At 49.5% G+C, this 27,955-nt stretch overlaps 4 protein-coding genes and 2 pseudogenes across 5 annotated transcripts; 5 read left to right on the top strand and 1 right to left on the bottom strand.

The window, feature by feature from the left end:
* The first annotated feature begins 866 nt into the window (after window positions 1-866).
* On the top strand, window positions 867-1,583 carry LOC112875558 (annotated as a pseudogene).
* A 114-nt stretch (window positions 1,584-1,697) lies between these two features.
* On the top strand, window positions 1,698-10,840 carry LOC112875990. The gene is made up of 2 exons (XM_025940013.1): window positions 1,698-1,926; window positions 10,087-10,840. The coding sequence occupies exons 1-2, from the start codon at window positions 1,894-1,896 to the stop codon at window positions 10,771-10,773; spliced, it is 720 nt and encodes a 239-aa protein (XP_025795798.1). The 5' UTR covers window positions 1,698-1,893; the 3' UTR covers window positions 10,774-10,840.
* A 1,800-nt stretch (window positions 10,841-12,640) lies between these two features.
* Window positions 12,641-16,403, top strand: LOC112875987 (epoxide hydrolase A-like). The gene is made up of 3 exons (XM_025940010.1): window positions 12,641-13,150; window positions 13,918-14,112; window positions 15,673-16,403. Exons 1-3 carry the CDS (start codon window positions 12,845-12,847, stop codon window positions 16,147-16,149), a joined length of 978 nt encoding a protein of 325 aa, XP_025795795.1. The 5' UTR covers window positions 12,641-12,844; the 3' UTR covers window positions 16,150-16,403.
* A 201-nt stretch (window positions 16,404-16,604) lies between these two features.
* On the top strand, window positions 16,605-18,604 carry LOC112875994 (annotated as a pseudogene).
* Window positions 18,605-19,235: 631 nt separating this feature from the next.
* Window positions 19,236-22,915, top strand: LOC112875986 (epoxide hydrolase A-like). Its single transcript, XM_025940009.1, has 4 exons — window positions 19,236-20,022; window positions 20,119-20,301; window positions 21,380-21,612; window positions 22,449-22,915. The coding sequence occupies exons 1-4, from the start codon at window positions 19,729-19,731 to the stop codon at window positions 22,729-22,731; spliced, it is 993 nt and encodes a 330-aa protein (XP_025795794.1). The 5' UTR covers window positions 19,236-19,728; the 3' UTR covers window positions 22,732-22,915.
* A 1,597-nt stretch (window positions 22,916-24,512) lies between these two features.
* LOC112875989 (probable acylpyruvase FAHD2, mitochondrial) lies at window positions 24,513-27,891 on the bottom strand. 2 transcript variants are annotated; one of them, XM_025940011.1, is made up of 9 exons: window positions 27,697-27,891; window positions 27,388-27,562; window positions 26,595-26,647; window positions 26,128-26,190; window positions 25,939-25,983; window positions 25,664-25,714; window positions 25,456-25,573; window positions 25,239-25,376; window positions 24,513-24,753 (listed from the first exon to the last, which is right to left on the bottom strand). In XM_025940011.1, exons 1-8 carry the CDS (start codon window positions 27,802-27,804, stop codon window positions 25,261-25,263), a joined length of 729 nt encoding a protein of 242 aa, XP_025795796.1. In that variant the 5' UTR covers window positions 27,805-27,891; the 3' UTR covers window positions 24,513-24,753; window positions 25,239-25,260. The 2 variants fall into 2 exon arrangements, with proteins under 2 accessions (XP_025795796.1, XP_025795797.1); XM_025940012.1 differs by lacking the exon at window positions 25,939-25,983.
* Between the last annotated feature and the right edge of the window lie 64 nt (window positions 27,892-27,955).

Here is a 27,955-nt window from a genome sequence, read left to right on the forward strand (position 1 = left end):
CACAGGGGGCATAGAGATACCAGTAGTATTAAAGAATTAATCATCTATCTAGCCATGCTCTGTTAACAAGTCAAATGTGTTAGTAATAAAATGCGCCCACAATCTTCGATGATATCGCTACTGATTAGTCCAACGCGACTTTCGCAGATATATGGTATTCCTAATCTTCCATATCTTAATGTTCAGGTAAGTACATTTCAGACGGAAAAGAATGGTAATAGTGTTTGGTGCCAGCTATCGTTATATTTTGATGATACCATTTTGGACTAGTCATACACGCACTTCATTAATAATCTTCCATATCCATTTTCGCATTAGTCACGCATGACTTTGAAAGGTCTCGTGCTCCTAATTCTCCATAAGTAAATGTTCAGGTAAGTGCATTTTTCAGACAAAAAATGTTTAGTGCAGGCTGTCATCTAGCTTCTGATGATATCACTTTGCACTAGTCTTCGTACAAGACTTTTGCGTCGAGTTCCTAATCTCACATTGTTTTGTTTTTGTCGTCACTGCCATGATGTTGCTGCTCCATCACCCAGCTTGGATGATGTTGCCCCCACCAGACTCTTTCATTCAACATCACCGCAACACACAGCAAACTGAACCTAAGCAAGGTTTTCTTTTTGCGCCTGGCATTGAGTGTTCCTTCATGTTCATGGGTTACAACATAAAAATTTGCGTTCAGTTGTGTTCAGTACTGCGTGTTTCTTCCTTAGCTTAGACGTGCACACATGTAGGTATGTGAGTCAGGTAGGTCCTTGTACAGCTGTACCCTTAAGAGCAGAAACGGAGGGAATGTGCTGCTCGTCAACGCTCAACGAACTCCAGTTCTCCCTGCCATCAAACCAAGAAAAACAATAGGAAACATGCAGAGCAGAAGAGCTCGACCCGATTCATATGCTCTCGCGTCCGAGGGCACGTCCCTGTTCGTCCTGTTGCTGTGCTTCTCGGCCTTGCACGCCCTCCCCGCGAGCGTGTCTCCCGGCGCCAGCTCGATCGTGTCCACCTGCATGACGGGCCCGTACCCCGAGCTGTGCGTGCACGAGCTGAGGCAGCGTCTTCAGGACATCCAGACGGAGATCGCGTCGGCGGCGCCGAAGCAGGGGGCCAGGATCGCGGGCGCCCCGGGCCGGGGCAGGTGGACGTGAAGGCGCTGGTGGCGGTGGCCCTGCAGGCGGCGTCGGAGGCCGGCGCGGTGTCGGCGTCCATCTTGGAGGGCAACTTCCCGGGGTTCAACACCGGCGTGCCCGACCTCCGCAAGTGCCTGGGCAACAAACTGCTCCGTGACCATGAGCACCGCGATGCAGAAGCTCCACGGCGCGTCGGCGGCGCTGCGCTCCGGCGCCACCGACGTGGCCAAGAACCTGGCGTCGCGCTCCTTCACCGACGTGTCGTCGTGCTCGGTCAGCTGCGAGGACCTCAGCGGCGACGTGCGCCTCATCATCGTGCAGAGCCTCACCGAGTTCCAGAAGATGCTCCAGATCGCAATCACATTCATCAAAAGACGAAAAAGCCCAACAACCCGCTTCCCTTACCGAGGTCCTGACATGCTTTCTTTCAAGGAACACGAGCATCTGAATTAAAAAAAAAACTATGCTGCATTTGACACCACGCATGGCGCTATTCGATTCAAAATCAGGTTACCTGCTGTCGTAGGCCGCCGCAGCAGGCTCTGGACCAGGCGACGAGTTGGCTAATGGGTTGGTCTGGCCCAATTGGCCCAACTAGGTCTCCTCTCATCGATCCATCAACTAGGCGCGCGCGGCCTGAGCCTGAGAGGAGGCGTGGACGAGTGGGAGTCAGAGGCAGAGTCCGCTGCCGAGAAGGGATTCGAATTCGATAGCGCCTAGGGTTGTGGGGGCGATATAGCAACGGCGAGGGGAGGCGGGGGCGATGGAGATGAGGGAGATGCCGCAGGACGGGCGGATGGCTGTGAGAACCGCCCAATTTAACACCATTTTAGACGAGTCGCCGGTCGTTATAATTAAGAGGAGAGCTAACACGCGCTCGCGGGGGAGGGTGTTGCGGGTGAAGGGAAGGCCGGCGGGCGGGCGGAACGGGGCGAGGAAGGTGAGGGGGTGGTGTGGCCGCGCGGAAATGGGCGGAGGCGGAGCGACGGCGGGGGATTGGGGCGGCGGCGGACGGCTCGGAGCGGAGGGAGAGGAAGGGGCGGGGGCGTGCGGTTTGAATGGGGAAGGAGGAAGAGGAAACGGCGAGCGCGGGGGAGGAGAAAAGGCGCGGCGCGCGGGACACGAGGGGGCGGCGGCCACGCTGGACGGCCCAGCGGCCGCCGGCGTGCCGCGCCGCGCGGGCGCCCAACGGGCGGGCGCAGAGGCGTGGGCGGCGCGGAGGGGGGTGGCTGACGCGCGGGCCCGGGCGCGCGGAGGAGAGGAGGAGGAGGCTGACCGGTGGGGCCGGGAGGAGGGGAAAAGGGAAAGGCAACGGTTCAACTTGTAATTTCAAAAACGTGCACTACCCGGGCTCCAAAAATCACCAAATTTTTATGGAAGCTAGATTAAATCATCAAGAACACGATGCAACAACAAGAGCTCAAAAATCTGTTATGGCCTGTTCACAAAAATTCAAACAACATTGCAGTTTTCAAATTTTCCAAGAATTTTATGGCTCGGCAGAGACATCCAAAAATTGAATAAAAATATCCACAAATCACCATTTGAAATCTAGTATTTGAATAAAATATTTGGGGGCACAGCTACATAGCAAAATTTAAACTTACTTCACAACTTGCACCTAATTCACACAAGAAAATGGATGGTCAACATGTAATTAAGTGCATATGATGCTCCATAATGCTTGGATGATGCTCATGATGATGTTGCTTAATTTTTAATCCCGTGCTTTTAAAATTTGGGTCATGACAATTCTCCCCCCCTTAAGAAAATCTCGTCCCGAGATTTGGTAGATAGAGAACGATAAGTTTTCGAGTGTAATAAGGCCATATTCACCTAGACAAGAGAACATCGAAGAAAAGATGTACCAAGCATGGGTGGTGTGGCGTGGTAGGGCATCCCTACTTTCTCTTTGATGGCGATTGTGTACACATATAAGATATCTAGAAGGATGAACTTCTTAAAGAAGGTTGGGTGCGGTGGGAGAAGCTTGAGGACTCACTCATTGGAAGAAGAAGTCGGGGTAGTCTTGACGCAAACGATCCTCGCGTTCCCATGTGGCTTCGTCTTCGGAGTGGTTGCTCCATTGAACTTTCACAAACTTCACCATACTTCGCTTTACTTTCCTTTCCACATGATCTAGGATGGCAATAGGATGCTCTTCGTAGGTAAGACCCGCTTGGAGATTGAGTGATTCAAGGTCGATGGCGTCGGTAGGAACACGAAGGCATTTCTTCAATTGAGATATGTGGAACACGTTGTGAACGGTGGAAAGTGATTGGGGAAGATCCAATTGATAAGCCACCATTCCAATCCTTTTAGTGACTTGGAACGGTCCGACGAAACGAGGTGCCAATTTACCCTTGACCCGGAAGCGACGAGTACCCTTGAAAGGAGAGACCTTAAGATAGACATAATCACCGACTTTGAAATGGAGTTCACGGCGGCGACGATCGGCATATAGCTTTTGACGGGATTGGGCAATGCGAAGATTTTCGCGAATGATCTTAACTTGGTCTTCGGCATCTTTCACCAAATCCGGGCCAAAGAAAGGCCTTTCCCCGGATTCGGACCAATTGATGGGCGTTCTACAACGCCGTCCATAAAGAGCTTCAAAGGGGGACATCTTGATACTTGCTTGATAGCTATTATTATAAGAGAATTCCGCAAATGGCAAACAAGTGGCCCACTTCTTCTCATATACTAGAACACAAGCCCGTAACATATCTTCAAGGATTTGATTCACCCTCTCGGTTTGGCCATCGGTTTGAGGGTGGTAAGCGGTACTATAGGTGAGGTCGGTTCCCATGGCTTCATGAAGACTTCTCCAAAAGTGGGCAACAAATTGCGGACCACGATCGGAGACAATTGTTCTAGGGACACCATGGAGACATACAATGCGAGTAAGATACAATTCCGCATATTGCTTGGCTCGGTAGGTAGTCTTGACCGGAAGAAAATGAGCCGATTTGGTTAAGCGGTCAACAATTACCCAAATAGAATCATACCCGTGAATAGTCTTCGGCAACCCGGTGATAAAGTCCATTCCAATATTTTCCCACTTCCAAGATGGAATAGGCAAAGGTTGAAGGGTACCGGCCGGTTTGAGATGCACGGCTTTAACCCTTTGGCAAACATCGCACTCGGCGACATATCGAGCGATTTCCCGCTTCATGCGAGTCCACCAAAACCTTTGCTTAAGATCTTGAAACATTTTTGTGCTACCCAGGTGAATCGAGAATTGAGAATTATGAGCCTCATCAAGAATTAAGCGCCTCAAGTTGTGATCCTTAGGCACGACAATACGTTTCCCAAAGAATAGGACCCCTTGATCATCATAAGAAAAACATGGAGCTTTACCCTCCTTCATGAGTGTACGAATTCGGGCCATACCTTTGTTATTTCTTTGAGCTTCCTTAATTTGATCATAGAGATTGGACTTGATTATAAGAGCACCGAGATGACCTTCCTTGACCATTCCTAACTCAAGTTTCCGAAATTCATCACAAAGAGTATGAAGAGGAGGTCCCATGGTCAAACAATTGCATTGAGCCTTGCGGCTTAGTGCATCGGCAACGACATTTGCCTTGCCGGGATGATAGTGGACTTCAAGATCATAATCTTTGATTAACTCAAGCCATCGACGTTGCCTCATGTTGAGATCGGATTGGGTGAAGATATATTTAAGGCTCTTGTGATCGGTGTAGATATTGCAATGATTTCCAAGAAGATAGTGACGCCAAATCTTTAGAGCATGGACCACGGCCGCAAGCTCCAAATCATGGGTTGGATAGTTTTCTTCATGACGCTTGAGTTGACGAGAGGCATAAGCCACCACTTGGCCTTCTTGCATAAGAACACAACCAAGACCGACGCGAGAGGCGTCACAATAGACATCGAAGTTCTTGTGAATATTTGGTTGAGCTAGAACGGGAGCGGTAGTAAGACGATCTTTAAGAGTTTGAAAGGCTTCTTCGCAAGCTTGAGACCATTCAAACTTGACCCCATTTTTCAACAATTCGGTCATAGGCTTGGCAATTTTTGAGAAGTTTTCTATGAACCGGCGATAATATCCCGCAAGCCCAAGAAAACTCCGAATATCGGTGATGCTTCGAGGTTGCTTCCAATCAAGAACATCTTGCACCTTGCTCGGATCGACGGCGACGCCATCCTTGGAAAGAATGTGACCAAGGAAGGATACTTTCTCGAGCCAAAACTCGCACTTGCTAAACTTAGCATAAAGACGATGCTTCCGAAGTTTTTGTAACACAACATGGATATGGTGAGCATGATCATCCCGAGTCTTCGAGTAGATAAGAATATCATCAATAAAGATAACCACGAAGACATCGAGTTCCTCCATGAAGATACTATTCATTAAGTACATGAAATACGCCGGGGCGTTGGTGAGGCCAAAGGACATGACGGTGTATTCATAGAGACCATATCTAGTAGAGAAAGCCGTTTTTGGAATATCTTCTTGACGAATTTTGATTTGATGATACCCCAACCTTAGATCAATCTTGGAGAAATAGCAAGCTCCCGATAATTGATCAAACAAGATATCAATTCGAGGGAGGGGGTACTTATTCTTGACGGTGACCTCATTCAACGGACGGTAGTCAACGCACATCCGTAGACTATCATCCTTCTTCTTCACAAAGAGAGCCGGGCATCCCCAAGGAGAGGAGCTCGGACGAATAAAACCCTTATCCAAAAGGACCTTGAGTTGCTCTTTCAATTCTCTTAGCTCATTAGGAGGCATACGGTAGGGACGCTTGGAAATGGGAGCCGTCCCGGGCATTAATTCAATAACGAACTCCACCTCGCGATCGGGAGGCATGCCCGGTAATTCTTCCGGAAAGACATCCGGGTACTCGCAAACCACGGGAATATCTTCCAACGCCGTGGTTTCGGTACCCGCCAAGGAATAGAGACAAGCTTTCTTTGTGGCGAGAGAGAGGAGAACCCTATCCCCGGAGGGGTGCAAGAGATCGATGGTGCGTGGCCCACATTTGATAACCCCATCATGTTTTCCCAACCAATTCATCCCAAGAATTACATCTAAGCCTAGCTTATCTAGGATGAGAAGATTTGCTCGAAAAGTGGCTCCCTCAATAAGAATCGGGACTTTATCTACAAAGTGCTTAGAGATGATTTCCCCACCCGGTGATTCTATGTGGTAAGGTTGTGGTAGGGTTTGCATTTGGAGTTTGCTATGCATCATGAACTTCTTGTTAATGAAGGAAAGGGTTGCTCCGGAATCGAAAAGAACGAGGGCGGGATGGGAGTTTATAAGAAGCGTACCCATGAGCACTTCGGCATCGTCCGGAACCTCTTCCGCGGTGGTGTAGTTGAGACGGCCACGCTTAGGAGCTTGCGATGGCTTGGTTCCTTGGCGTGGGGCTTGCGGTGGAGGGTTGTTCGGTCTTGGTGCATTGGAGGTGCCGCCTTGCCTTGGTGAAGGACAATATTTGGAGATGTGACCCGTGCCACCACAATTGTAGCACGGACCCCTTGGAGCGCCGCTTGGGTTGTTCCAAAAGGCATTGGCCGGCCTTGGGGGTTGTCCTTGAGGTGGTTGAGGATGACGTACCACCCACATCGGGCGCGGTGGTTGCGCACCCGGCGCGCGCGGTGGGGGAGGTTGAGGCCCCACACGTGGGCGAGATGAGCTACCACCCGCCGAGGTAGGAGCGGGACGCTTGTGCTTAGCTTCGAGTCTCTTCATCTTGTGCTCGGCACGGATAGCAATATTCACCAAGTCGTTGAAATCATCAAACTTGGTGGTGGATAGCTTGTCTTGTAGCTCTTCCGAGAGGCCGTCATAGAACCTCTCCCGCTTCTTGGCATCGGAGGACACTTCATCGGGTGCATATTGTGATAGAGTGTTGAAGGCATTGACATAGGCCATTACATCCCGATGGCCTTGGGTGAGATTGAGGAATTCCTTTTTCTTGATGTCGATGATACCTTTAGGAATATGGAAGGAGCGAAAAGCCGTCCGGAATCCTTCCCACGTGAAACGGTGATTGGCGGGTTGAGAAGCCTTCCAAATCCCGCCACCAAGCCCCCGGGGCATCATGGAGTTGGTGAGCGGCGAATAAGACCTTGTCATGCTCATCACATTGGATGAGATTAAGCTTCTCTTCAATGACGTGAAGCCAAAAATCCGCGTCAAGAGGATCCTTGGAGCCACGGAAGATTGGTGGGTTGGTGCGGAAGAAATCCCCAAACTTGTTTACTTGCGGCTCCTCCCTAGGCGCTTGAACTCCAATGTTACCCAAGTTGCCGATGTGATTGACCAATTGCCCAAGTAGTTGAGTTTGTTGGGCAAGCACATCCGCGAAAGTGGGGTGGACGGGAGGTCCGGGAAGGTCGTCGTTGTTGTTGTTGTTGTTGTTGTTGTTGTTATTCCCACCCGAACCGTTCCCGCGGTTCGCGCCGGTTCCCGAACGCAAATTCATCCTAGCAAGAATTTAAGATAAGTTAGCGACCGAGGAAGAAATGATAAACTCAAGAGAACGATGGAATGATAAGGCGTAGATAATGACTTGACTTAAGATCGAGATTCGAACGGTAACTTATCAAGAAAATGTATAAATGTGACGAGTGTCAAAGATTTAATCATCACCATTCAAAGTCACTAGGGCAGATTTAGAGAGCAAGGAAGACGGAAAATGATCACCCACACGATTTATAATTGTTATATGTATATGCGTGCATGCATGCAACATATGAGTGCAATATGTCGTCACCTCACATCGTTTCCACATGATAATATACGGCTCATATATAACTCTTAAGGAAGCACGCATGAAAACATTCAATTAACTCACATAATTAAAATACTAATAACACATCGAGGCATAACCATAATCATGCAATTAACTTGTCCTTAACTCACAAGCATCCAAAAGAGTTTAACCATCACAAAATGAGCGCGTTTTAACATCCTTAGCGCTTAATTCCACCTTACATCCACATTACCCCAAGTGCCACGACCCTCCTACTAGCACTTGGACCAATGTGTGACTTTCCCTCTCACTAAACGATAAGCGAAACATGGATCAAAAGGGCTCCGGGAACCCCAAAAGACTAGCGCGGGTGGCGGGCACCATGCGGAACCGACGCACGGGCAACCCCATCGAAATGGGATTATACGGTCCCCGCGCCTCGGCCCAAGTACCCACCACATGCGGAAAGCGGTGCGACGGAGGCGCCTCCTCATGCGGTGTGTTCCGTGCCCAATCATCCATGATCTTCCTTGGCAACTTCATCGAACGAAGGTAAGGCTCCACTTGGTATTGGAGGCGGACGAGACGACTCCTTGTCTCCTCCAACTCCCATACCAAACTCCGGTGCGCCATCTCGTAGGCGGAAATGGTGTCCGCCATGCACGTCTCCAGAGTGTACGGTCCCATCGGAGGCGAGACAACATGAGCAATGGGATCCTCCGGTCCCCTCACCGGAAGGTAGGTGAACGGAGCCTCCCAAAGCTCACGGTGCTCGTGGCGAAGACGGGCGATGGCTTCACGTGCCACCTCTTGAATCACCATCTGCACGGAGGTACCACAGGCGCGGAAGTTGTACCTCACAGCTCCCACCATCCACCTTGGCTCAAGGTGGAGGCTCGCCAAGTAGTCCACCAAACCAACACCACAGCCACGAGCATAGACCTCATACTCGGGCCGAAAAAAGTAGTGCGAGCTCCTCAACATCTCGTTGAGGATCGCCGGGAACCCGATCGTGTCCGGAGCGCGAGTCGCCATGATCAAAGTGGCCATCTATTCAATAAAACATAAGAAATTAAGCATATTTAATTGACAGGTGAAGCATTAGAGAGAATAATAGCTCTAAGACAAAGGGAGAAAGTTAGCAATCAATCCTTAAGTTCAAATTTTAGAAAAATAAATATTAATGCAAGTATTCAATTTTATTTCGCTCTCAACCCCTTTTTAGCAAACTTTTAAGTTCACTTTGTGGAACCTCGGCTCTGATACCCGCTGTGAGAACCGCCCAATTTAACACCATTTTAGACGAGTCGCCGGTCGTTATAATTAAGAGGAGAGCTAACACGCGCTCGCGGGGGAGGGTGTTGCGGGTGAAGGGAAGGCCGGCGGGCGGGCGGAACGGGGCGAGGAAGGTGAGGGGTGGTGTGGCCGCGCGGAAATGGGCGGAGGCGGAGCGACGGCGGGGGATTGGGGCGGCGGCGGACGGCTCGGAGCGGAGGGAGAGGAAGGGGCGGGGGCGTGCGGTTTGAATGGGGAAGGAGGAAGAGGAAACGGCGAGCGCGGGGGAGGAGAAAAGGCGCGGCGCGCGGGACACGAGGGGGCGGCGGCCACGCTGGACGGCCCAGCGGCCGCCGGCGTGCCGCGCCGCGCGGGCGCCCAACGGGCGGGCGCAGAGGCGTGGGCGGCGCGGAGGGGGGTGGCTGACGCGCGGGCCCGGGCGCGCGGAGGAGAGGAGGAGGAGGCTGACCGGTGGGGCCGGGAGGAGGGGAAAAGGGAAAGGCAACGGTTCAACTTGTAATTTCAAAAACGTGCACTACCCGGGCTCCAAAAATCACCAAATTTTTATGGAAGCTAGATTAAATCATCAAGAACACGATGCAACAACAAGAGCTCAAAAATCTGTTATGGCCTGTTCACAAAAATTCAAACAACATTGCAGTTTTCAAATTTTCCAAGAATTTTATGGCTCGGCAGAGACATCCAAAAATTGAATAAAAATATCCACAAATCACCATTTGAAATCTAGTATTTGAATAAAATATTTGGGGGCACAGCTACATAGCAAAATTTAAACTTACTTCACAACTTGCACCTAATTCACACAAGAAAATGGATGGTCAACATGTAATTAAGTGCATATGATGCTCCATAATGCTTGGATGATGCTCATGATGATGTTGCTTAATTTTTAATCCCGTGCTTTTAAAATTTGGGTCATGACAATGGCGACGACCAAGCCCGTGGAGGAGGAGGATTCGGCGGCCGTCGGCGGCTTCTCCGGCGAGACCGGCATCGCCAAGCGTCCCGAGGCTGAGCTCAAGCAGATGGCGGCTGCGGGGCCCGGAGCGGGGATCAAGGTGGCATCCGGCGGCGACTTAATACTCACCGATCTCTCCGCGGATGCGCGGAAGGCCGCGGCGGAGGCGAATCCCGTGCCGCCGCTCTTTTCCGGCGGGAGCAGGGAAGAAGACGAAGGTGGTGCCTGTGAGCGACGAGAACCTCAAATCCCTGGAGGCCCGCGGCCCCCGCGGCCGCCGACCTGTCATCCTGAAGAAGCCCTCCTGTGGGCCGCCGAGTCCCCGGAGGAACGGGATCTGTGGGACAGCGTGGCCGAGATGTTGGAGGGGAACCAGGCCTTGTCTGACCATGAGACGGCCATCCTCGAGCAGTACCGAAAGTATGGGTACGCCTGTGAGATGTCGGTGGTTGACGACGACGACGCCTTGTTTCGAGGGCAGAGACTGGGTACTCTCCCGCTTGTGTCTCTCACCGATACGCCTACGCCAAGGTGCGTTATCCAGGATCTAGGAGCTGAGGTTGGCATCTATGCCAGCCGGGCTACCCTCCCTCCCATGACGAGGCCTCCTCCATACAGGGAAATTAGTCAGTGCAGGGATCGGAATATATGATTAGTTTCGTTTATTTCAGAAACTACTGAAATACGAGGGGATTTTCAATTTTGAGGAGAGCATAACAAGAAGAGCTCCTCCCTCCTTTCTGCATAGTTTTTTTTTCACTCTTTTCATGTTTCCTTTTGCAAATTTTAATTTGCTATATGTAGTCCGTGTGTCGCTACATAGCTACTCTCATTATCAGTATACCATTTATATACTTATTTATCACTTTAAATATGTTCATATACTAATTCTAAGATACTTCAGAGGGTTATATATAAAAAATTTTAAAAGCATCTCTATTTTTTAAATATATTATGTTTATACCTTAGTACTGGTATATAAAAATAAGTATGTCCATATACTCTATATATGGTCATATATTTAATATATATTAGATGTTCTAGTATGATCACATATTTCATATGCATGCTCTTCCTTCGGTAGCTACAAGCGAGTGTACATGGAATTTTTCGTATATATGTCGGCGTCGATTAAGTGTGCATGCCCTCTACTGTAAGCGAGATGTTTCACGACAGGGCTGGCCATTGGTCGGCGCTGTGATAAAGATATCGATGAGCCTTCTGCATGCTTTCGTTCAAGAAACTTGAGCACCTGAATGGACTCTGCATTTGACGGTGCACACGGTGCCTGGCAATGGCGTATTGGCGTGGGCTTTTAGCACCAGATCGTGTTGTCGTGTCATGCGACACAAGACCAACAGTTGTGCGTATGCGTGTGTTAGTTACATGGTATGATGTGCTGGTGTGGTGTTTGCTTGGCTTTAGCATAACCGAGATAACTATTGCTTCCTTCCTAAATTATAATTTATTTTAATTTTTTTGATATATATAAAATTGCTAAAATAAATTGTAATTTAGTATGAAGAGAGTAGCATTTATTCATAATTATGGAAAAACTAGGTGCTTCCCCTCCCGTCCACGGTCTACGCTCGATTTTTCTTCGTCTTCCCTCTTCTCCAAATCCTTCTTAGTTGAAATAGTATCCAGTAGTTAATATGCTTAGCGGCTGTCTAAAAATATTTAATGCATTTATATCATGGCTAATCGTAGAAAAAAGGTTTATGGCTTCACTTGGCAACTGTTTTTGTTTGACCAAGGGAAATGGCTGCTTTTTAGCTAGCCGGTAGCGAAGGCAAGAGCTCAGGACATAAGAGTTTAGGATTGAACGCTACTTGCAACTAATCCGGAAGGACCGGCCTCAAATAATAATAATAATAATAATAATAATAATAACTACGGGCACACGCTATTGAAAATAAAAGCAGTAGCGTGTAAGGATTCGTCTTTGTGACAATGATATCTCTTCTCGCTGATGAGCACCACTGTTTCAGATTTGTCTTTGTGTAAAAATACAAAGAACACATGAAGGGTTTGGGGCCGTCTTTGTGTCCTGCGTTCTTCTGTGATCTCGAGATCCTAATTGTACTGTGTTCTCACTTGAAACCATATCACGCACTCAGAATTCAGAAACTACTCAAGCCAGACTTGAGTTACTGTTAAGCCTAAACCGATGGAATGGTTGAATGGATCAGATGTTTCTCATCAGCTGAAAAAAACCCCCCCAAAGATTGTAGCATCGCATCGGCATACGACCTCGATCCGTCACGTGATGGCGAACCCGTGATGTAAAGTCTATCCGTGCTGACAATCAAGTGGCACTCTCGAGAGCGCAACAACTGCTGGCGGTGGATGCTGCGGTTGCGCCCACGACATACACGTGTCCGCCGGAACCGCCGCACCACCGCACCGCTAACAATCCGTGCCGATCGACCCGGCCATTGGCACGGAGCGTCCCTGATGCGTCAGAGTTGACGTCACAGCTGCGCTACAGAGAGAGAGAGAGAGAGAGAGAGAGAGAGTTTGACCCTCCCGGCCGGCCGCTCCGTCCACACTTCGGCTTCTTCCTCCTCTTGCCAAACAAAGAGGTAGCCAAGTACGCCACGCTAGGCTCCACCATAAGTAGCAGCCGGAGGCAGCAGCTCGGGGGACAGAGCAAGCTAAGACACCACCGTACCACTTGAGAGAGAAGCAAGTGAGCGAGCAACCTGCCTGTTACTACTAGCATGGACGGGGCGGCGGCGGCGATTAGGCACCGGACGGTGGAGGCGAACGGCATCGCGATGCACGTGGCGGAGTCCGGCGCCGAGGGGAGCCCGCGGGCGGCGGTGGTGTTCCTGCACGGCTTCCCGGAGCTCTGGTACTCGTGGCGCCACCAGATGGGGCACCTGGCCGCGCGGGGCTACCGCTGCGTGGCGCCCGACCTCCGCGGCTACGGCGGCACTGACGCGCCGCCCGACGTCGCCTCCTACTCCGCCTTCCACGTCGTCGGCGACGTCGTCGCGCTCCTCGACGCGCTCGGCCTCGGCAAGGTACGCACACGCGAGCTGCAGCTTGTTCACCTCCATGTCCGCATCGATCGCTACCTGTCAACCTCCGGATTTTCTTGATGTTTTCTGGGGTACGGTGTGGCTTCTTTTCCATTTCACGAATTATTTCTAATCCGAAACTGGTGACGTGTCAAATAGAAGAAAAATCCCAACCAGCTGAAGAATATGCTAGCGGGGCTTGAGCTTGATGGGGACGGCAAGCCAAAGATGGTTTGTTCCGTGCCGTCCAGAAATACAAAGTAGGAGTCAACACATGGTCTGCGTTCAGTACCTCACCTGCTCGATCCGCCTCTGCTTGGCTGCTCCTATAAAATACTCATGATAATACATTGGCATTTTAATTTCCAGCGCCATGGCAGCTGCGGCGCACGCATGCAGATTAGCTTATTATTATGTGTACGATAAGCTAACGTGACTCTGGCAGTACAGATGATTGTTCTCGACTTCAAGCAATGCAGTTATGTGTGGCACTCACCGGATAATTAAGGAAAACATGGGTTCAATCCTCTCGAGTCTAAACCATCTTTTCTTTTAGTTTTCTTTAAGGCTGAAAATTAAAAACGGGTAGTGCTAGCAGGATGATGGATGATGCGTTGGAACAATTACTACTGTTTGGAAGTGAGCCTTGACGCTGACTTTGGAAGTGAACAATTACACACACACACACACACACACACACACACACACACACACACACACACACACACACTACTGTGGTTAATCGATCGACGCCGACTTGGAGCATGCAGGTGTTCGTTGTGGGTCACGACTGGGGCGCCATCATCGCGTGGTACCTGTGCCTGTTCCGGCCGGACCGCGTGACGGCGCTGGTCAACACCAGCGTGGCCTTCATGCGCCACATCTTCATCCGCGCCGCCGCCGTCAAGCCCACCGACTTCTTCAACCGCGCCTACGGGCCCACCTACTACATCTGCCGCTTCCAGGTACGTACGTACTAGACTACCTCTGATCTGCTGCTACTACTGCCACTCTATAATTACCGCCGTATTACTATTACATGCCTTGCATTTCTGCCGTACCGTATCACTTGGTACATACGGTAACTTGCCGCATTTGATTTGGTATGGAGAATATGGTGTGTGTTTATAGAAATTAACCCAAAGTATAGCCTCTGATCACGTAAGATCAAATAGCCTCTACTTGTCCTGAACAGCGCGTCCATAATTCCAGATGTATATTGTTGCCTTAATTTTATTCCAGCAGGTTTATTTCCAAATAAAAGATTTTTCTATATATATATATATCGAGGTGATAGCAGGTCACCAGCAGAATCCATTTTACGTATGTATAGGACCATGCCAGCAGGCCTGTGATAAGCAAACTTAATATCCTATCCAACCAACCAAAATGCTTTCTGTTATTTATTTGCGACTGATCGAACCAGTCAGGGTAGTGAAAATGAACCCTGCAGGCCTGCCGCACAGAGCTAGGACGACCGTGACAGAGTTGTTCATGGCTAGCAGGCTTAAAATAAACGGTAACGATCAAATGAAGCAGCAGATCCAGTACGTGAGCACCATGCATGACAAAAACAAGACGCGCTCCAACCATACGCCGCCGATCGCCGGCGGCCATGGTCACTGGACGGAGCAGCAGCCGTTGGGGTTCTCGTCGTTGAACCACAGCGGCGCCTCGTTGGGCACGTACTGGTGGCGCGGGTGCAGCATCTCGCCCGGCACGTACTGGAGCAGGTGCTGCGGGGGCGCCGCCGCGGGCACCCAGCTCACGGCGCCGGGGGCGGCGGCGTACGGGTAGTAGGCGGCCGGCGGCGGCGGCGGCTGGTGGGCGTAGGCCGCGTGCGGGCCCAGGTGCACCATCCCGCCGTAGTGCGGGAGCGGGTACCCCTGCTGCGGCTCCTCCGCGCCGCCGTCGCTCACGATGGCGACGGGCCTCTTGGTCCGCGCCTGGATCTTCCACCTGAGCAGCGACGCGTCGAGGGACGACCCGGAGACGACCACCAGCCCCGTGTCCACCGACACCCACACCTCCTCCACCCCTGCATGAAGCCATGTTAGTTGCATCATATGATATCGAAGCGCCGCCGAGTCATGCTCGCGGAGTGCGGCCGGCCGGAGCCGACAAGACGTACGATGTGCACGTACCGTGGAGGTTCTTGACGGCCTTGCGGATCCTGCCGGCGCAGCCGTAGCAGTGCACGTTCATGCGGAGGATCACCGGAGCCATGGCCGAGCCTTGCGTGGTGGCCGGATCGGAGTGTGCGTGCAGCTAGAACGAATTGAACTATGTGCGGGAATGGCTTTGCTTTATAAAGAGAGGGCTAGGGAGCAAATCGAGAGCAGGTGAGGGGGAAACGGGATCATGTGATTTGATTTTGTCTGGTGGCATCCTTCGATCCCTTTCCATATGAATTAGGAGGACGCTTCCCTTAACTTGCACGCTCTTGCATTGGCCGCCGATCATTCGGATACGGATAGGATGATGAACAAGGATTTTTTTTTCAATATTGCACTTTCTTGGTGCAGGAGCCTGGGGTTGCAGAGGAGGAGTTCTCTCCGGCCAACGCCCGCTACATCGTGAGGCAGATCCTGTGCAACCGCTTCACCTCCGAGGCGGCCGGCGGCGCCAAGCCGGCGGCGGCCGACGAGGAGCCGCTGCCGCCGTGGCTGACGGAGGCGGACGTGGACCAGTTCGCGTCGGAGTTCGAGCGGACAGGGTTCACGGGCGGCATCAACTACTACCGCAACATGGACCGGAACTGGGAGCTGGCGGCGCCGTGGGCGGACGCCAAGGTGGCGGTGCCCACCAGGTTCGTCGTCGGCGACGGCGACCTCACGTACCACTACCCGGGCATCCAGGACTACATCCACAAGGGCGGCTTCAAGGCCGACGTGCCGCTGCTGGAGGACGTCGTCGTCATCCCCGGCGCCGGCCACTTCATCCAGCAGGAGAAGGCTGACGAGGTCACCGAGCACATCTACGACTTCATCTCAAAGTTCTGATGGATCAGCTAGCTCTCGGTTGCGCGCTGGAATTAATCAATCCGTTGGTCGACGATGCCTAGACATCACACGTATATGTAATTGGGTGTTGTGTTTCGAATTATGCATGGCCTGGATGCATGTTTGTTTATTTGCATTGGTTGTTAACTTTAATCAACGTGTTCAAGTCACGGGCGCCAGTGGCTTTTGCTCGGCAAAACACATTCAAGTTTATTTGAAGCTCACATGCAACTTGAATTAAAAACATACTGAAACATGGAATTTGGTATTGAAACGGACCTGGCCCCACTTGTCAGGGGGTGTTGGCAGAAATATTATTAGTACAGACGTGTCCGGCGCAGGCAAAGCGGAACCCTTCCGCGTCAGATGCAAGCATGGGGCGTCCGCTTCCTCCGATCCCGTCTCTCTCAACGCGATCGAATCCGACGCAACAAAGCGAGCGAGGGAAAGCGCTGTGGAGATGGCCGGCACCCGTGGCAAGCGCACGGCCGAGGCGTCGTCTCAGACGCGCCCGGACCTGCCCAAGCCCAAGCGCGGTGCCGCGGCGCCGGCCGCTCCTCCGCTCGGCGTCGGGGAGGCTCCTGCTGCAGGGAGCGCACCATCACCGTGGCCCCTGCACGTGCACACAAGGGAAACGATGCACTTGGATGTCGCTCACACCCTCCGTAGCGGCCGCAAGGTCTTCTTCCTGAACACGGACAAACCTGGCCCCATGCAGTTTAGGAAAGGGTAAGCAGCGAACTCACCTCTGCCCTAGATGGTTTAATCTTCCTCCAATCCAGAATTGCGTACGTTCTGCGATGTTGGGTTGCGTTTGAGTGTTGTCATGTGTTGTGTATGACGCCATCACCTGAAACTTTGGTCATCTGAGCCATACAGTCGGTACTGCATCTTCAGAACTGAATGGTCATCAAACTGATCAAAATTTCCACCAAATTGCTGTCCTGTTTAATAGTTATTATCCGGAGTTGCATGCTGGTAGTTTTGTTGAGTATGTGCTACGATGTGTTCAACTATATGATGCTGGGTCAGACGGACCTCAAGGATTTTCCATTGCTCCCAAATGTATGTGGGGCTAGGCAACTTCTAATAAATCGTTATGCTGATACGATTAGGGATGGGCATGGATATCAGCCCATCTATTCACTTTACTACAATTTAGTTAATTAGTTTCAGTTTCTACATCTCAAACTGAAAGTGAGTTTATTGAGTTGGACTACATCGCTCCATATCGATGGATATTGGATACCCATGGACTACATCAGCTAACTATGGATGCTAAACCGATTTGGCATTAAGAGTTCTGTGGATATAACAATGTATATGATGTTGTTTCATCGACTGTCGTATGCTGGGAGAAACCTGTGTATGATATATCATGGAGGACCCCTGCATGTGCGAAAGTTGCTCTGAAACACTACAACCGATTGAATCAGGTCTGCTCTTTTCCTTAAAACTTTCCATCCATGTGCACCAATTCCTCCCTGCATTGTCTGAATCCCTACCGTGTTAACAGGATGAGCATGAGCTGGTAAAAGCAGTTGACAGCAAAGCTTTTTTCTATAATGGCCAGTGGATGCATGCAAACTTCCTTGCAGAATCCAAAGGGGGCACGAGCTGTGCTGAACTTGTTCCCAAATACTTCTTTGCTGAACTGAGAATAGGTCCAGAAGGGAAGGAGAAGATGAGATGCGTCTCCTGCATTAAGATGGACCCAGGTGTGTTAATTTTGAATGATTTTTCTTTTGTGTTTACGTATTTCTCTGTTATATTTTGTTCTTTCTTGCTTTCATTCTTGGGGCTTGGTGGCTGGAAATAGGTTTGTTCTTTGTTAATTTGTAGACAGAGGTTCTTTTGCTGTTTGCTTTGCTATGTATGTCAGATGAGCCACAAAGGAATGCAATGTTTGGGCATTTGTTTTCTTGTTATCTATGTCGATGGCGTGCAGTGATGTTGGGCCTTCTTGGTGGCTAATGATCAGTGCTGTTGCGCATCATTTTCTGCTTGTTGATTCATTACTCGCATGCAGTTCATGTTACCTTGAACTGATTGTTGCATTGGTCTTAGATAGCTTCCCCTATAGCCTATCTCAATACCAGATACCATTGTGTAATTGTGTTGTACCAGTTTTGTAGGCAGATATATAATTGTGATTTTCTCATTTGGCAAAATTTACTAGCTTGTGGCAATTAATGGTGTTGGCCTACTTGTCGCAGATAATCCCGAAACAGCACCTGTTCGTGGATGCAGTATTTGCCCAAGTCAAATCTTTCATCCTGCTGCTGGAGGACACCGAGGACCCAGTGGAAACCGAGCTGTTTCAATGCCTTGAATCCGTGTTTCACTATGTTTTCCTTTTCAATCTTCACAATTTTGTGCTGCCAGACATTCATCTATCCTCTGTGATTCTTAACTTCTTAAACATCAGTAGCGTATATATATGATGGCAGTTTAAGGGCCGAACAATCGTTTACCCCATCGAAAAATCTTTTAATTTGCATCCTGCTTCTCATCATGGTTCATCGCAGATAGCACTATCTGTTTACGCTGTTCGCTTCATTTACGTGTTGACTCACAGCCACAGTTGCAGCAAGCATAGTTGAGAATAGTCATGCATGCATGCTTCTCAAAAAAAAAAAAGATCATGTGTAATTGTTCTTATAATCATGAATTACAACGCAACCAAAGAATGAGTATAATTGGTTGTGTTATAACTGTCAGAAAGAATACAAGTAATTGTGTTATAACTGTCAAACAAACAATAATCCACACATCGCTGCCAAATAGGCACTCGCCGGGCACTGAAAAACCCATCAACTCCTCGAGGCTAGGCAACATGTCGCCGTTCGCTGAATTCCCGCAAGCGCGGCGCTTGGCTGCACAAGATCTGCAGGAACATATGGTGTCGCCGTCGTCGTGCGTTTGTTGCTGCTGCGGCGTCCTGCTGGGTTCGGCTGGTGGCCTCGAGGCACTCCACGACGGGTCGGAACCACACCATCTGGGCCAGGTCCGGTTTAAGTTTGGCCCATGGGCTGGGCCCATGTCAAGTGATCCCTAAAAAAAAAAACACCTCTTCACCGTCAACTGCCGCTGCCCCTCCTTGCCTCCTTCCCCGCTGCGCCGCCGCGGGCGCCATTGCCGAGCCGAGACGCACACCGCCGGCCACCTACGGCCGGCCAACCGCTGCACTGAGGCCCAAAACGGGTTCGACCCGTTGCGCTGGTGCCGGCCTCATCGCCGTCCGGCGAGCCAAAGCGGCGGGGGAGGGGAGGGAGTGGAACTGGAGAGGGAGGCTCCCGATGCAACTGGGGAGGAAGGGGGGAGGGGCTGGAGGAAGATGGAGATGGATGTGGAAGAAGATGCCTGGGTCCCACTAGTCATAAGGGGGGGAGAACACCTTATGCTGGGTTAAACCAGGGGCATCGGAATCTTTTCGCGTGGCCGATCCACGCTGCCAGTAACTTCGCACGCCTTATCAGTGGCAATTTATTAGGTTCGACAAAGTGTACAAGCAACATCCGTAATATCCCCAAGAGCAGCGGTCGCACCTGCACCAATCACCGGCGGCGCGGGGACACCATGGCGGCGGTGAGGCACCGGCAGGTGGAGGCCAACGGCATCTCGATGCACGTCGCGGAGGCCGGCCCGGAGGGCGCCTCCGCGCCCGCGGTGCTGTTCGTGCACGGCTTCCCGGAGCTGTGGTACTCGTGGCGCCACCAGATGGGGTACCTCGCCACGCGCGGCTACCGCTGCGTCGCGCCCGACCTCCGGGGCTACGGCGGCACCACCGCGCCGCCGGAACCGTCCTCCTACACCGTCTTCCACATCGTCGGCGACCTCATCGCGCTCCTCGACGCCCTCCGCCTCCCGCAGGTACCCACGCTTGATTCCCCCCGTCGAGTTGCCCCAATCTTCGCGGAAATTACTGGGCCGTGGGTGGAGATTGACGTGCTGGCTTTGCGGGTGCAGGTGTTCGTGGTGGGGCACGACTGGGGCGCCATCGTATCGTGGAACCTGTGCCTGCTGCGGCCGGATCGGGTGCGCGCGCTCGTCAACCTCAGCGTTGCCTTCATGCCTCGGCGCCCCGGCGTCAAGCCCGTCGAGTACTTCCGCGCCGCATACGGCGATGACTACTATGTCTGCCGATTCCAGGTGAGCAATTGCTCCTCCGATCACCCTGTGGATGTCCCTTTCCCACCTAATCGGTAACCGAGGGGTTGAAGGAAAGGTCGCTTCTGCAAATGTTAGGCATCCACGGATTGGTTGGCTATTTGTTTTGATTGGAGCATATTTTTGAACGTGATTAGCATTTGTGCACTGTTGGTATGCTCCTTAGTTTTCCCCAATATGGAATGAGATGGCATTGGGGTGGCTATGTGGTTTGTTTGTGGAGAGAGGAGGAAAGAGATGAGATTCCTCAGTTAGTCAGTTCTGATCCGAATACACATGGGGCTGTCGAGTTCAGTTGTCCGCTTTGTGCCAATTTACTGAATCTGATGCAGACTATAGTGATGCTCCAAACCTAACCCCAAAGTGGTGCTCTCCCACCTAATCAGTAACCGAGGGATCGAAGGAAAGGTCGCTTCTGCAAATGTTAGGCATCCGCGGATTGGTTGGCTATTTGCTTGAATTGGAGCATATTTTTGAACGTGATTAGCATTTGTGCACTGTTGGTACGTTCCTTAGGTTCCCCAATGTGGAATGAGATGGCATTCGAGTGGCTGTGGTTTGCTTGTGCAGAGAAGAGGAAATAGATGAGATTCCTCAGTTCTGATCCGAATGCACATGGGACTGTCGAGTTCAGTCGTTCACATTGTGCCAATTTACTGAATCTGATGCAGACTATAGTGATGCTCCAGAGAGTCCAAACCTAACCCCAAAGTGGTGCTCTCATGTGTGCTCATCTTGTTGCATTGGTGGCATAGATAATAAGGCACCCTTGCAAATGTCAACAAATTCTGGATTAGTGCCTTGGAGTTTCCCATCAACCAATCTTCCAAAGTTGTCTATGTTTTTCTTAATTGGGTATTAGTTATTCTTCCGTTTTGAGTTATTTACCAATATCTGTTCTCTAGTATGTGAGTAATTCACCAGAAATTTGAAGTTGTGGGCTACTCTCATCAACTTGGGACCCTGTCTGTTTTTGAACTTCCATATTTTGAACCTAAAGAATCAGACAACTGATGCTGATTTTGAAAACTTACCTTTGAAGTGTCACATTGATTGGCAGGAACCTGGAGTTGAAGCAGAGTTCACTGCTTTTGACTTGAAGAATTTCTTCAAATTGGCATTGACTGTTCAAACCACAGGTTCTTCTTCTATGAACCTTCGAAAAATGCAAGCATACAATAAGGAAATAAAACTCCCTTCTTGGCTCTCTGAGGAAGATGTCAGTTACCTTGCAAGTGTGTATGCAAAAACTGGATTTGCTGGTGGAGTAAATTACTACCGCTGCTTAGACCTGTAAGTTTTCAAATAATTTGAATTTCATAAGCATGAAATCTAGTCATGATCTGCTGAATATGTCACATTCTCCTAAAACCTTTCTGCACACACCATTTTTTAAATTACACATGTATCACCTATTTCCAGTTTCCATGCAACTCACAGACTGCAGTATTGAGATGCAGTATGGAGCTTCAGATTGGAACATGTTGATATCAACAGCAATACTATTGTCTCAAATATTATGCCTTAATATTTTATCGGCAGCAAAATTGTAGAATAGAAATCAGAAACAGAGATCTGTATGATTTTCGTTTCCTTTTTGTTTCAATTTACTTCGATGTGTATGACTGTTAATGCAACTCATTGCTTTGTATCAATCATTCTCCCCCCTATCTTCCTGCTGCTGCGCTGTCATAGTGCAGTCATCAATAATATAAGAAACGCCACATCCTCATGTCTTCAAAATGGTAACATTAATTTTTGAGCAGCAGGATCTCACAATAATATGAACCATGGTATAATATGTAATTTTAGTAAGTTACTGGAAACCTACATCAATGTTTGCAAGATGCTGGAAAGATCTATATCATCTCTTTTTCTTCATAAATATATTTTGAACTGTGTTGCCACAAAATGAAATTTGATTTGAACATATTAGTCATAAAGCAAGTCCTGTTTGAACTACAGGCCATTTCGAGTATTAGAGTAATTTTCAACTACTTTGGTACTGTTCATCATCACAATCTTACATTGTCATAGACTGGATAATTGTATCATGCATCATCATCGCCTGCGTACTGCATCATGCATGTATCAGAAAGTAGTTAAATCTGGCTGACATGTGTCCACAGGAACTGGGAACTGATGGCGCCATGGACAGGAGCAAAGGTGCAAGTGCCTACTAAGTTCATTGTTGGGGACGGTGACCTGGCATACCATCACCCGGGAGTGAAGAGCTACATCCACAACGGCGGGCTCAAGAGGGACGTGCCTATGCTTGAGGAGGTGGTGGTTATCAAGGGCGCTGGGCACTTCATCCAGCAGGAAAGAGCACTGGAAATCAGTGAACACGTCTATGACTACATCAAGAAGTTTGGAACTGGTGTCTCAACACTAAAAATCTCGAAACTGTGAGATTGGTGGCCTCTGTACAGAACCTAGATAGTCTGGGAACTTTGTAGCGCTGAGGATTTCTTACGCTTGAAAAAGTGGAAATAGTTAGCTAAGTTGTAACATAACATTTCTCATGCACGCAGCACACTGTAAGTTTGTCCATTGCAGCAGACACTACAAAACTTCGAATGGGGTCGGTTGATTCCGGCATCTGTAATATGCGTACAAAATTAAAATAGATCATTTGCTTCTCAAAAGAAAAGGAGTGACCATTCTTATTGCGACCAGGCAACGTCTTCAATTGTTCGATCAACAAATCACCCACAACAAAAACGGTTGATCATCACAACCTCGTCGCGGTTGACCATCGAGTGCGGAAATTCCTCACATTTTCGTTGGCTTTTCGTTCCAGTCCACGAGCAACAAGAAGAAACAAACAGAGACACACCAGGTTGGAACAGCAGGAGCAGAGGATGACGGCTGGGGAAAGCGCGGGACGCCGAGCTCAGCAGGGTTGCGAGCAACGCGTTGCCGGGAAATCCGGCCGGCGGCTCCTGCTTCTTCTCCATCGCCGTTGTCCCCATTTTCTGACCATCGCAATTTGCAGCGTTGGCTTCTCGGCGCTGAAGCACACAGATGCCTTCGGCGATGCGCCGCCGATGTCGGTGGCTCGGAGGCCCTTCAGTTAGGGCAAAGGCAAATGCAAATGCGGCCGGAAAGGGGGTTCCCCGTGCCGAACTCGTTGGCTTTTCTTTCCAGTCCAGGAGCGAGAAGAAGAAATAAACACAGACAGCAGCTTGGAACAGAAGGAGAAGGGAAGATGGCTGCGAAAAGGCAGGAGCGGCCGAGCTTTTGTTCCAGCAGAACCGCCGCAAGTCATGATCTAGAAAAGCAAGAACTGCAAGCAACTCTTTGCCGGAAAACCCAGCCAGCGGCTCCTATTTCTTCTCCATCGCCGGTGTCCTCGTTTCCTGAGCGTTGCGACGTTCGATCCCTTCGGCATAGCCAGCGGCTCGGAGGCACTTCGGTTGGGGCAAATGCAAATTCGGGCGGCGAGGGGTTCCCCGTGCCGAACTCGATCACGGGGCGCGCGACCGCCTCCGGTACGACGACCGAGACGGGAGAACGGCCGGAGCGCGGCGGTGTGCCGGCGACACGGCGACCCCGGGGTTGGACGGCAAATGAGATACCGTCCAGCGTCCACCCCGGACGTGGACGGTAGGTTAGATTTTTCAAATACCGTCCACCCCTGGGTCCGCTAGAGCCGTTGGATGATTGGATTGGACACATGCGGCCGAGATTAGCAGGACAACTAACAGCCACGCCTTGTTGTTGTCCTCCCGCGACCGCCGTTCGCCTGGGCGCGCGCAGGTCCGGCGAGAGGCAGCCACCGTCCGAGAAGGCAGCACCGAGGTCCGGCGAGCCGTGGCACCGTCCGAGAAGGCAAAACCGCACCATGGACGGCTCGCCGCCTTCGCATCACGGATCGAGCTGACGATAATCCATCCACGGACTCGATCGGTTCGGACGGCGTCAGAGAAACAGAGACGGCCCGAACTCGATCTTTCAACAGAACTGCAGGCGAGCCGCCTGACCCACAGGCGCCACAGCTCGCCGCCGCCGAACACCCCTGGGTCTGGGTGGGCACTTGCGCCTTCCTCTCCAAATCCAGGCTGCCCTGGCTGGATCTCTCCTAGGCCTCGATCTGACGATCAAGGCGCTAGTTTGAGTATAGACATCGGCAGTGCGCAGCACCCGGGAGCTGTTCCATGGTGCCGCTGCAGTTTTCTCACAGAAGTGCATGCAGAATAAAAGTCACCTTTGGGGTCTCTTTATTGTAGAAGAAGATGGAGTCTTTACAGCTTCATCGACAGGGAGGAAAGTTACATGAGGGAACAGGTTCACATATTCATAGAATGATAGGTAGTTTCCCCAAGCCCAACATCAATAAATCAGGTCACAGAAACAAGAAGGCTCAAGAACGATCTGCAGTTGCTCCAGGAAAGCCATCCGTGGTCGAGGAGGACGGCTCACTGTATTCACCTGCAGACACCACCAGTCAGACATACAAATACTATGCAACCGGACAGAGTTTGATGGCCCGGCAAAAGTAACAAGGCATCGAATCCCTGCTAGGCTTACTATTGAAAATGTGGAGACCATTATAACTTATCCAACAAGCGCATCATTTTGGTCAGGGCAACAACAGTTCATATAATTCCTTTCTTTAACTTAGTAGTTCACAACATTTTCATGGTTTACTACATATGTGAGAATTTTGGAATAACTTAGCTTTGGAACATTAGCCCTATACATATACACCACCTGACCTGCTAGGTCAAATTAGTGTGATGCCCTTTATCGTCATAATGGCCTTGCTATAGTGGGACAAGAATTCTGTGCCAAGATCAATTTATCTGATATTATTTTGCCACCTCAAGAATAAAAGCATGCAGCCTTACTATCTTAGGTGATTGCATTAGACAAAACAAGTCCAGCTGATATGCTCCCAATAAATTGTTGCTTACCATTACTCTCTTGCTAATTGCATCAGGCAGAAAACGACCGATTGCGCTTTTGAACATCAAATTCCACATCAATCAGATCAGTTATACCAGCTTTGATCTTCTGACCTACTCTAACAGGACCTACACCCTCAGGAGTGCCTGCAGAGGAACAATTGAATAACCCACAAAAAGATTTCTGCTGTGAAAAACAAGCTGGACATAGAGAAAACATCAATACCTGTTAGTATCACATCACCCTCCATTAATGTCATGATGGAACTGATATAACTGATTAAAAAAGGAATCTTGAATATCATGTCATTTGTCGACCCCTTCTGCCTTAGTTCATCATCCACCTGGATACAATTGGTAGTCAATTGTACACTGCATGATCTATAACTTCAGACAGGAAAAATACATTTCACATTACAGATTTGCACAGTTACCTTTAGCCAGAGCTCTAAATCATCAGGATTAGTGACAGCCGATTTGGGTACCTGTTTGATGGACAAATTGTCATGTCACTAGAATGGCATAGCAGTGGAGAACATGGAAAACAACAAAGTTAAGGTGTCTCTGTGCACCAACTGAACTGACTAACTTTAATATGACATTGAGGTGTAATTGTAACAAGGGAATACATATAAATAAAAAAAATACTGTCCTTAGACATCCGCTACAGCCAATTTCATATAACACTCAAACAGAAATTGTTGCTTACTACTGCACTAATTGGAGTGAAGGTGTCCTGTGCTTTAGCCAACGTCTGTCCAACAACAGCACTGACTAACTTTAATATGACATTGAGGTGTAATTATAACAAGGGAATACGTATAAATAAAAAAATATTGTCCTTAGACATCCACTACAACCAATTTCATACAAGACTAAAACAGAAACCATTGCTTACTACTGCACTAATTGGAGTGAAGGTGTCCTGTCCTTTAGCCAAAGTCCATGGAAGACCTGCAGACTGCAAATTCCCAGTTTGTGAGTGTGATAAGAAAAACATTAAGAGATTGTGTGTCTGTTTCAGAATAAAAGGTTATGGCGGGCAATTAATGCTACAAATTTGCAAACAAAAATATATCAAACAGAAAACATTGTGTGCAATGAAACATATTGGATGAATGAAGATACTAACTAGCTCAACTAAACAGAATCTGACTCCTTGTTATTCATTAATAGACATAATATATTAAAGAGTAATTCAGGAGACTAAAATGCGAAGTTTGTTGCTAAATTGACTTACGCAAATTGAATGTGTGTATAATCATACATAACTTTCAACAACCAGTAGGGATGACAGATGACAGTAAAACAACTATATAGAACAAATAGCACAAGACTCGGGATACTACAGAAGGTAGCACTCACCTTAGCAGCGGATTGAAGGTCCCTTGCTGTCATATCCAAAGCAAGTGCATAACCTGGGAAATTCAACGATGTAAGCAGTTATCTTATATTGGTTTCTTGCTGAAGATAAGGCCAAAAAAACTTTTCTTGAATCATAACAAAGATGACCCTAAACTGTTTAATTTAGTGAGGATAAAACAAAGATCGGGGGTACCACATCAGAGACTACATATTGTAAGTTATTCACGAAGTTCACCACTGATGAAGAAAACAGATTACAAATAATGAGGTTGTCACTCAGGCCATACTACCATACACTCCACGAATATAGATAACATGCCAACTGTACAAGAAACATAATTGAGTTCATGGGCTCTGCATTTCTATGTGCCATGAAAGGTACTTTCATATTTCTGCTTCACAAAATCAGCATCAAATAAGCATGAGCTTGCCTCGTCAATTCTAACATATAAATTATACACTTGCACTTTCCAACAAGATTGTCAAATGAAGCTGGCACTACTAAAAGCCATCTGTTCATTGACATCATTCTTGCTACAACAACGCAGCTAGGAGAGAATTGTTCTCATCATTAATTCCAAATGTCAAATTGTTTTCAGAACCTTGACATAACCTGGATTCCTAATTGACGTTTCTGGTGGATGAAACCATTTTATTGTTTACTGCACTATGCAACCACACTAACTTTCCTATACATATGAGTATGTAAAGCCTTCTCATCATTACACGACTGCTACACTGTTAATTATATCGGGTCACTTGTCGCTGACGCATTTCATAGATCACAAATTACCTCCGACGAAGTCCATAGCTGACGCCTCGGGGACATCGCGCCCGCGCCGGGAGATGACGACGGCGAGCTCGACCTCGTGGTGCAGCGACTCGAGCGGCTCAGGGATCTCGATGGCGGCATTGGCCACGCCGGCGTGGAGGAACGACGAGGTCGGCTTCAGGAACAGAACGGGCTCCTGCAACACACTCAGCACACGGGCAGCGCCGGGAGATCAAATCAGGGGCCGCGCGGGAAGAAGGGGGGAGCCGGCGCGATGGAAGTTGGAAGCGCGGGAGTGTTTTGGGATCGGATGAGAGGGGCCGCGCAGACCTTGGGGACTGGGTTGCCGAGTTCCTTGGCGTGGGCCATGTAGTTGCGCCCGACGCCGATGATCTTCGTGCTCGCTGAGAGGAGCTTCTGCGCCGCCGCAGCCGCCATGGCCGGCAGAGTTGGTGGACCGGAGGTGTCGACGAGCTGGAGGTGACGGAGAAGCGTTCAGAGTTCTGAGTTTCTGACTTTTTTTTAGAAAACGGGTTGGATATTATTGATATTTGTAAAATACATCCAGCCCCCTGTTTAGTTCCACCAA

The sequence above is a fragment of the Panicum hallii genome, chromosome 9 (genome assembly GCF_002211085.1).
Source record: "Panicum hallii strain FIL2 chromosome 9, PHallii_v3.1, whole genome shotgun sequence".
Classification (NCBI taxonomy): Eukaryota; Viridiplantae; Streptophyta; class Magnoliopsida; order Poales; family Poaceae; genus Panicum; species Panicum hallii.